Source organism: Gymnoscopelus microlampas (assembly GCF_963454915.1).
Source record: "Gymnoscopelus microlampas genome assembly, chromosome: 15".
NCBI lineage: Eukaryota > Metazoa > Chordata > Actinopteri > Myctophiformes > Myctophidae > Gymnoscopelus > Gymnoscopelus microlampas.
Window position 1 is genome coordinate 16,001,888 of NC_139952.1, and position 11,078 is coordinate 16,012,965.

An 11,078-nucleotide genomic window follows, 5' to 3' on the forward strand; every position below is an offset into this window, starting at 1 on the left:
CGCAATGCGATGTGTTGTAGATCTGCTGTTTTTTGCTATTTTTCCAAATAAAATATTTGTTCGCCTACATGACCAAAATAGGGACACCTGGTTGAAAGTGGCCTTATGTCATCGTGACTGATGACCATTATGGCCCCAAAAAACAAACCATTACAACTAATACCAAGCATTGGTGAGATAATTTGAAGGACAGTTATGTTTTGAACAATATGTCAAGTGAGATGCAGAACAAGTATACATTATATACAGTGGTGTAAAGTAACTAAGTACATTTACTCAAGTACTTTTACTTTTACTTTTCAGATTGTCAAATAATTTCAAATTGTCTATACTTTTACTTCTACTCCACTACATCTCAGAGGCAAATATTGTACTTTTACTACAATTATTTTTTATTTTACTTGTAAAAGAGTACTTCTACAATGCAGTATTGATACTTTTACTTAAGTAAAACATTTGAGCACTTTTTCCACCACTGATTATATAGTTGAATAATTACCTGCGCTGCAACTGAAGCTAGAAGAGTCAGCGCACACAGTCCCAGAGCCAGAATCTTCATGGTGTCAAGAAGTGTGCAGAATGTATCACTGGAATTGTTATAACAATGTTCAAACCACAGTCGTATATGGTCAAAGTATTTCTGACGTTTGTTCAAGCCTTTAATGTGTCCACACGTCTGTCCTGTCCTTCTGGATGTTGAGAAATGGGTAACGTACTGTTTTTTGCAACAGCTTTATATAGCAGTGTGTGGTGGGGGGGGCATGCATTTATGACATACTGTACACCTTGGCCCTGGTACCAGGAAGATACAGTTACAGTGGGTTAATTGTGTGCACTAACAACACTAACGCACACACCTTGCGTGCGTGTGTGTGTGCTCATGCGTGTGTGTGTGTGTGTGTGCGTGTATGTGCGTGTGCGTGTGTGTGTGTGTGTGTGTGTGTGTGTGTGTGTGTGTGTGTGTGTGTGTGTGTGTGTGTGTGTGTGTGTGCACTGTAAACATATGTATTTGTGCTTCAAGTAAAATGATGGACATTACATAACTTCCCATCAAATGGTATGGACACAATTTCCTAAATAATTATATAATAACAGTTTATAATACATAGACATCTCATAGCTGTTCAGTTAAAGTTGATTGACTTGGTGAATTAGGAGCTAATGATCACTTTTGTGATTAAGCATTGTGTTTCTTATGTCTGTCATATATTGCTAATCAGCAGTTTCAATGTACAAAACCTTGTTGTTTGTTTGTTTTTTTGTGAAACAGCTAAAGCTCTATATTCTGATAGTAATCATTGTTCCCCGTCTCTCCAGCTCTTTAGTCAACATAAAATACATTTTGAAGTAGGTTGCCAATTACATCCAATCATGAGAGAGAACCCATTTATCAGCTTCAATTTGATATCGTTCCAGATCCAATTTCTTTGTGTCCCCACTTCCAATTTCCCTTGTTTAGCCAGTGTATGCTGCTGTATGCATTCTCTCTCCTGGTTGGATAAAACTGGTATCCAGACCTGAAAATGCATGTTCTGGTTTACTAAACATCTGGAGAGACAGGTTCAGTAACAGAGACCTGTTACTGAACAAAAACTATATTGTAATCATTTGTATCTTGTATTTAACGCTGATTTTAACAAATAAGTTCAACATTCTAATTTTAAAATTTGTGGTCAAGAGAAAACTAGTTTAAGTAACATGTGACCAAGATATCTGGATACTAAACTATAGGCGGAAATACAGGTACATTAATACGGCTCCATTCTTTGGTGTTATAGCCCAATAACACATTCCTCTCGCTTAATCAGTATGATGTAAATTTTGTCATTAAACTACAGTAACCATTAACAGTTGAAAGCTAATTGAGGAAGTTGATATCAGTATGATAAGATGATGATATCCCGTAAAATCCTTTTATTTTGTTTTATGGTGTAGTAAATGGTGCATTTATATAGCGCTTTTATCCAAGGCGCTCTACATAGATTGTGCATTACATTCACCCATTCACACAAACGTTCATACACCGATGGCGAAGGAAACCATGCAAGGCACCAACCCACTCATGAGAAGCAATTAGGGGTTCAGCGTCTTGCTCAAGGACACTTCGACACTAACTCTGGGGGAGCACCCCCGCCCGTAATCGAACTGCAGGAACCTTGCGGTTTCCAGTTCACTCTACCCGGCCACTCTACCCCTGAGCCACTGCCGCCCCAGTGTAGTAGCTCGTAGTACACTGCAAGATCCTTCATCAGATGACAAACCTGTCTCGGCTGTTTCCCTGACTGTCCCGTGGTTGTCACTCACTTTCAGTCCCTGTTACAAGGTTCACCTGTGTATGTTTATGTGTCTCGTCATTTCCCCTGGTGTACTTTCCCTGTCCTCAGTTAGTCTTCAGCATTGTCTGTTCTCCCTGTTTGCGTGCAAGTATGGTGGTTCTCAGTGTGCTGTGTCTGTGTATTCCTATGTTTAGTAGGAGTAGTAAGGTTCATTGGCTGCTGCGTGGGTATCACAAACGTAACATGCCCATATATAGAGACCAATATAAAGATGTTTGGGGGACTTTTCTGCCTTTATTGATGGTACAGTAGAGAATGACAGGAAGCATGGAGAGAGAGACAGGGAGTGACACGCAGCACAGGCCTCACGCGACACGCCGTGAGGCATCAGAGGCTATACGGTATGCACCTGGACCGCCAAGCCAGCAAATGCCCTATAGAGACCAATTTAAACTATATTTTCAGGCCTGAAAATATAGTACCTACTAAACTTAGTTAATAAATCATGGACTTTTGAATTTAGTCAGTCAATTTAACTTTTCTACAGCTCATTGAAAATGACTAATAGCACAATTAACTTGTGTGTGTTGGATTATCTTCCTTGACAATCAAACAAACAAACAATGCTTTGGAAAATGCCAGTTTATGTCAAGTACACTGTGATTCGTGGGCTAAACATGCCAAACCGCCGGTATGGTCATTTAATAGCTGTTTACCCTGCTGAAAGAAAAACCCCAGCATAGGCAAGCTCAAGATTGCTGGTTTTAGCTGGTCTTGGCTGGTTGGTTTAATGAAAGCAAAAGGATGTCAATGCTCACGGAAATGTCTTTTAGGTATTATTTTGATTGGCACGGACAACTCACAAGTTACCCATGCCATTCTAAATAAAAAGTATCTGAAGGACATTTCCTTGAGTGTTGGCATTCTTCTGCTGCCATTGAACTCTTCTGAGCTATGTTGGCCTACACTGTAATTTTTTTTAATTTGTAACTGAGCTGTGCTCACATTCTTTCAAGTTTAGTTGGTTTACCAGGCTGGTCAAGCAGGTAGGCTGGATTGGCCTTCATTGAAAATTCTGCTACTGGGAATCACGACTGTTAGGCCGATTTTAAACATTTGTGGTGGAGGTTCTTCCTTGGCCTCCTGGGCCCTATTCCACGAAAGGTGAATTAAATAAGCCTGGCCTTAAGTCAAATCCAGGCTTGACAAAGTCGGGTCCGTATAGCCTCATTTATTCCGTTCCATGAACGCCAGGCTGAAAAGGAGCGACTTTGTCGAGCTAGGCCTTGTCAAGCCAGGCTGTGTCGAGCCAGGATAATGAAGCCAGGCTTCACGTATTCCTGTAAAAGGCCATGAAAGTCGATAGCAGAATCCTTGAACTTGACCAATCATGGAGCCCAAAACCAGAGCGGCGTTCTTCTCTGTGCAGCAGTGGAGCGGCTCATGGAATCACATGAGGAAGTAAAATGTATAATAAGCAATAAAGGAAACACGGCCGCAATAGATAGATCCAGGGAGAAAGCGTGGCTGACAAATTAAATGCACAAGTCGTCCAAAAATATATACAATTTATATACAAGTCCATAAATATATAGTCCATAAATATATAATTGTGTTAGGCTTAAACATGAGGAGTTTAAGTGAATATCAGCGATATCGCCTACTAATCTACAATGCTATTAAATGCACCATGCATGCAATGTTGAGATTACATGGAATCCATCTATTTATATATCTGCAGTGTCGTCCACGGGCCGGGGTTCCCCGGGGGTCGCCCGCGGCGGTAAGGGGGTGACCCCCGTTGCGGTAACGTTACCGACCCCCGTTGCAGTAATGGGGGTCGCCGTTACCCGCGGCGGTAACGAGGGTCCGGCCTCGTTACCTCAGGCTTGTATAAGAATTTAATAAGTGTGGGAAATACACGTATATGTATATATATATATATATGTATATATATGTGTGTGTGACTGTGTGTATGTACAGTATGTCTGTCTGTCTGTCTGTCTGTCTGTCTGTCTGTCTGTATGTATATATATATATATATGTATGTCAGACATTTTTTATAATCTAATATATTATCAAACATCTACAATATGAACTATAGTGTTAACAGAGTGACAATGACATATCACATGAGTCATTGTGAAACAATTATGATTCATGGTCATGCAGGGTCATTCAAATGAGTCCATATACAAACACATGTGTTGAATTAACTGTGGAAAAACTTGAAGAACAAGGCACTGGATTAAGTAAGCTTGGCTGTTAGCCTGCTCCTGACCAGGCTAACTTCACAGCTAAATTGCCATGGTAACTAGGCTTGCTTCAATTCTCTTTCGTGAAATCTAGTCATGGCTAAACTTAGCCAGGGTGAACTGGCTAAACTAATCTTCAAGATAATTCAGCTTTCATGAAACCGATTCATCCCTAATCCTGGCTAAATTAAGCCAGGATAGGTGTTAAAGCCAGGCTTTAGCTCTAATTCACCTTTCGTGGAATAGGGCCCTGGGAGTGTGTGCAAACGTTCACGCCGATTGGTCCAACGGTGCCGGAGATGATCAAGTAGTCAACCTATCAGGTTCTGAGAGGGGGTGGGACTAAAAGAGGAAAAGAGGAACACATTTCTTGTGCTCCGGTATGACATAGGCTATGGCTGATGACGTAGGCGGAAGATTTCCCTCTGTAAAAAGCAGATCTGCAAGCTCACAACTTGCAGATTGGCTATTTTGCTTTGAAACATAGAAATAATAATCAAAGATTGTATTTTTGACTCCACTATAGGTGCATTATGAATTAACTACTTAAGCACATGTCTTTGTAAAGTATATGCCAGTAGTGAAAAGTAACTTAAGCACATAATAGTATCCCTACACACCAACTTCATTCCAAAGTATGATCGAGTGCTTTATTTACTTAACAAATCTCTCAACAAACCGAAAAAACGAAGTGCTCTCAATTTATCTCATAATTATTTCCTGTTAGTTAACGGGGGCAAAACTCAAGTTCCAAGCACTCTTATACAATCCTGGTCAATAAGCAAACATGTCTGGACATGTTTGCTTATTGAGGCTCTGATTTGGGCTAATCACAATGTCATTGTCATATGGAATGTGGCCAATCAAGACAGTCATAATAGCCTAATGAGCAAACATGTCTGGACATGTTTGCTTATTGAGGCTCTGATTTAGGCTAATCACAATGTCATTGTCATGGAACGTGGCCAATCAAGACATAATGTGAATAGCCAAATTAACATAAGACATTAGTATCCCCTCACACCAACTACATCGGTTGTGTAACAAGTTAAGTAACGCACAAACACAACCGCTACACAAGAGCTGAGCAATGTTTATATTTGGGGGGGTGGGGCTGCACCACACCACCACAAGGGTTAATGACGTGACATTTTTTGTGTCCATAATTATGGTTTAGAAAAATGTTAAATTAGTTTAGAATTTAAACCTTTGCTTAAAACTTTTTTTTTGAGAGAGAGAGAGAGGCAACAAACTGGAGTTAAAAGACCTCTGAAAGTCTTATGTCAAAGAAATGTAACTTACGTGCTGTGCTGCATGCCAATCACATGGGTTGCTGTTGCATGTGCATTGTGCATGTATGTTCATGTACAGTATATTACACTGTACTGCACCATTGCAATTAATAAACAGGTTTCTGCACAGCTAGGGATGAAAGCAACACTCTTTACATTATCTGGAATGCATTCTTCTAGCAATAAAGGTCTTATCTATTTTGAGACACTTGAGGTAACGTGATCACCCTCACACACTGCAGCTCATGGCTCTAGCTGACTCTAATCAGTTTATTAATCTCAGCTGTGTGTGTTTCTTTAAAGACCCAGTAATGTTTGTAAACAAGAAACCTGTCTATACTGTACATTGTTTTCAATGTACAATATGGACAACCCAAAAAAATTAAATCTTGGCTTGGTGGGTGGCCCAAAAAACTTAAATCTTGGCTTGGTGGGCGCCCCACCAGCCTAATGGCGCCCTAGGCAATTGCCTACTCTGCCTATTGGCTGCGCCGGCTCTGCCCTCGTGAATGTGTGAGTGGCCCCTGTGAGCAGTAGCTGATCTCCAGCACCATTGGACCGATCGGCGTGGAAACTTTGCACACAGGCTCCCAGTAGGCCAAGGAAGAACCTCTGACACAAATGTTTAAAATTGGCCTAATAACGCTATAACAAATTCCTTTCCGATTAGCAACGGTCGGCTTTAAAATTTTGCGGGAGGGGCCCGTTTTGCACAAAATGTCACAAATCATGAACGCAGCGTCCGCTTCCCGTAAACCTTTGCACACACCTCAATTTTTCAAATTGGCCTCATGGTGGCACTATAACAGCCAATTTTACATTTTGGCCTATAGACCCCTTAACAAACGACGTCACACTGATAAGAACCAGTATGCGTGCAACCAGTATGCGCGCAATGAAACCCATTCTATCAGGTCTCGCTAGGACGCGCCTCACCAGCCAACACACAAGAGGGGGTTGGGGTGCGCTGAAACCAGCGCACCCCAAAACAATAGGTTGAGAATTGATTGTGTGAAACAATCACCTGTGCATCCAGTCTCAATGTTGGTAAACAAATAATTGGTCTATACTGTAACTCTTTAACCATAGAACGTCATACAATCAAAATAATTTCCCCTGGATTCCTTGGATCATGACGCAACTCTGCCTATTGATTTTCTTGTCATAACCCCACAAATTTACTCCGGCACCAACAGGGAGGGCACAAACAGGGAAGTAATATGGAAATGAAGAAAAACAAGCTGTATTTATGATGGGAAGTGCATTTGACTATGGAAATGGTAGCCTGGGCAGCATTCCTTTTCGGGTATATGATCCGGTCGGGAGCAGAAGTAAAAAAAAAAAAAGTGGCCGGATGGGCAGAACCGGAAAGACGTCTCACCGCAAAATAGGTCCGTCCAAATAAAATCCTTGATGCGGCATAGTTTAGCTTATTTTTTTAAATGTAAATGTGCGTGCACTATCCGGAGACTATTCAGCGTCTGTATTATCCCACGGGGAAATTCTATTCCATTTAAATAGGGATTGGGGAACCAAAACAAAGCGGCACCGCAAAACCGGATAGGCAGAATCCGGAAAGAGGATTATTATTATTTTTTTTTTCAGTAGGCGTGGCCTAGACCGGATCATATGGGTCTTTAGTAACGCAGACCAGGCTTTCCTCCGAGGTGGAAAGACTGGTGATGCGAGGTTATGGAAATGGTAGAGTTTAATGGCTGTTTACTCATGAAGGTGGAAAAAACAAGCTATGTACTATGAGGCATCTACATTTGAGCAGTGAGAACATTGTAAACTCATATACTGTAGAAACTGCCTCTGATCTGAAGTCTGAGTTCTGTATGTAGAGCTGGCATTTTCATTACTGTAGCTTACAGTATAATATGTAAATGAAGAAATATATTTTGTTTCTGTTTATGGTGGGAAGTAAATAATGACTATAAAAATGACAGGAGAAACATTGCGTGTGTACTGTGTGTATATTATGCATACAGTTGAACAGGACCTTTGGATGCAGCAGGGGGAAATAAAGTTTCTACATACGTACATACTTTGAATTTGTGGCACCCTCTACGGTCAGTAGTAAAAGCATGTTTGGAGGTGCGCTCTATGAGGCCCCTCATCATGTGATTCCAATTTGGGATACTTGATACATGCATTTTTTGTAAAAACCCTCACTCTAATTGTTGCATCCAGTATCATGTCAGTATCATGGTCAGTATTACGTCAGTATTGCCCTGTTGACATTCAAACATAATCTGTCCCAGGCTTCAGTCTGCTGGAGATAATTACACTAATGTTTTGCTTCATATCATACCTTTAGGCTGTTTGCCAACTTGTCTCGTGGAACTTATTAGTTACCGTAAATGTGACCACATTTGGCTGGTGGCCTGGAATTCACTTCAAATCTTTATCACAACGCAGTGCAAAAGTCCTATTACTGTGCAGTGCGTGCTATCTTGACTGTACTTTGTTCATCTCCACCACCTATCATAGAGATGAGCAAATTCCAATATATATTAGTATTTTCCCTACAAACTTCCTTCTCATGAACTGGGCAGTGGTTATATGCACCCTCTTAAACAAAAAACTCAAGCTTTCTGTCTGAATTCTCTGATTTTATTTCCTCTATGGTACTTATTATATATGAGAGAATATTCATAATATTCAATTTGTAGCTTTTAACTTTTTAAGTATCACTCAGTCAATCTCACTCAGTCTTTGGCCTGAAGAAACATTTATGGTGTGAATATCTGCCTTAACCAGGTCAATCTGTGTCTGATCACAAATTCATTTTTAGTTTGAGTTGAGGGCGCCTTCTCCTGACGGACTTGATCCGGTAGGAGAGTTGTCTTCACCATGGACCCAGACATACTGCACTCTCAATTTCTTTGAATGAAACGCAGTCTCAAAATGTTCCTCCATCTTGTCATTTGGTCCAATACTTGATGGTGATCTATATCACAGGAAACCTTTCTCTTGCCCTGTTGATATTATACTCTCTCAATTTATTGTAGACGTGTTGGAAGTACAATAGGTGACCCTTACTTTATAGCTCCCTTATGTTCTGGATCTGTCCCTGATTATTTTAAGGTTACTTGTGTTTAGTCTATTCTCAAAAACCTGGTCTTGACCCCAATCATTTGTGACAATTTCAGGCCAGTTTCTAAATTGCCATTCATTAAAACAATTCTGGAAAAGACTTATTCTTATTAAGTCTTATTACAGCTTCTGGCAGCTATGAAAGAAAATCATATATTAGAAAATTATCACTTGTGCTTTTGACAGAAGAGATTGCACCTACAGTAGAGTCACAAACGGTCTTTTAATTAATGCTGACACTGGTGGTCATATTTGTTTTAAATACAGCATTTGACAGCATTGATCATAATATTGCTATTGTTAATATATTACCATACAGTACTTCATGGCCTGCCCACCAATTTTGAATTATTAACCCTATTAACCCCATATTATTAAGCCTGTGGTCCTCAGGCAGGAAGCTGCTGGTTGTTCTTGAGTCGAGGTGAAGACAAAGAGTGACCTTTTCTGTCTGGTCTCCTCGACCTGCCTGATAAGCTCAGGTTTGATCGGTGTCTTCTTTTAAATCACTTCTTAAAAACATACTTTTATCAAAAGGCCTTTCCATAATGTACATTTTAGAAATGTTATTGGTTGATTCTCTTAATGTTTTATTTCTCACCTTCACTTCATATTTTGAACATATTGTGTTGTGCAGTTTTTCTTTCTTAGGTTTTTTTGTTAAGCACTTTGTAATCTTGTTCCAGGGGTTTATGAATAGTTCATTATCATGAATATTCCCTCTACACACATGTTGCGTTCTACCATACTGTAGTTTTCTGTTAGCCTATAACAATGTAAACATTTGTGTTGTGTGACTATTAATTAATCAAGTTTGGTGTGGACTGTACAACATACCCTCTGCAAATAAAGTGCAAATGACATTGTCACAGTATTTGCTGTAAGAATCTCATTCCAAGCTATTCACTCACACACATTTCTTCATGCCATAAATTCATACTGGGATCACACAGTGACAGTTTGTTTTCATTCAACCATACGAACCCTAGTGTTCATATTCTGGGCATGTCATAGGCCAACATCTACAAGATCTACAAGCTCATGAGCATTCGAAGTGTGTGAACGTTCACCGAACATTCTGTGAAAATTAGCTCATCTACAAGCTCACAACTCGTCACTACGCCTTGTCTGCTTGTAGATCAACTATGTTTTGCCGAAGAGATGTAGTGTAGAGGGGGGAAAAGGAGGGGACCAAGTATAGACCCCTGGGGGACCCCGATCAACTAAGTATATGGTTTAAGTCAGGGGTTTTCAACCGGTGGTCCGCGGAGGTATTGCAGGTGGTCCCTGGCCCAGACACACCATGCATTAATGTATGGTGTGTGTGATATGAAATGTGAGCTTACCATAATCACACTAATCCTTAATCATATTCCATCATATTCAAACAAAATCACTGTATTTTATTAGATATTATATTGATATTATAGCTATTTTCTCCATTTCCCTGTGGTGCATGAACCCCCCCACCACTATTGAGTGGGGTGGGTCTATGATGGACCCACCACGCACAATAGTGGTGGTCCCCAGGTTGCTCTTAGTCAGGATGGTGGTCCCTGGGTCTAAATCAGTTGAAAACCCCTGGTTTAATTGATTAACAGGCTTCCACTGTCCACTCTGTGCTCCCTGCTCATTCTTTTTCATACAAAACAGACACAATAAAAGCACATTAATCCTGTGTCCCACAAATGTTCTCTACAAAAATAGGTGTTGGGGGTTTATTTTGCCGCTGACCAACATCTGAAAAGGTTTTGTGCCAGGGACCCCCAAACGACAAGATGTGTGTTTAAAGAAATCAACATCATTCTACAGCTGCTGGACCCCACTTTGAGAACCACTGGTGTACAGTGATTACAAATCTGAGCCTCAATGGGGCGCTCATTGCCAGAGGGATTGAAGAAACAAACAGCCAAACAGCAGGGTGAGAGATCCCATGACATGACCTCCTCCATTCCCAGCAGTCGTAGTTTGCATGGTAGCTGCGGTGGTGATGCTCTCAGTGACTGAAGAGCCAATGGTGGCCGTAGGGGGGACAGCCGTCATATTATTTGATGTTGTCAGGAGGGTTGATGCTGGTGGTGGTACTGCTGTTGTTGTACTGTTGTCCCCTGTACTGTTGCCCCCTTGTCCCTAGATGATATGGACAGAGAGAGCGA

At 40.7% G+C, this 11,078-nt stretch overlaps 1 protein-coding gene across 4 annotated transcripts in view; it reads right to left on the bottom strand.

Annotated features, from left to right (window-relative positions):
• LOC311061101 (uncharacterized protein) overlaps positions 1–738 on the bottom strand; it is a 65,694-nt gene extending 64,956 nt beyond the window's left edge. For 2 of the 4 annotated variants that reach the window (XR_014602362.1, XM_084079627.1), the window contains exon 1: positions 500–738. Coding sequence is in view for 2 of the 4 variants with exons in the window: in XM_084079627.1 (XP_083935753.1) it covers positions 500–559 (60 nt within the window). In the remaining 2 variants the exon portion in view is untranslated. The remainder of the gene's footprint in view (positions 1–499) is intronic. The other 2 variants (XR_014602363.1, XM_084079628.1) reach the window with 2 other exon arrangements.
• Positions 739–11,078: the final 10,340 nt, after the last annotated feature.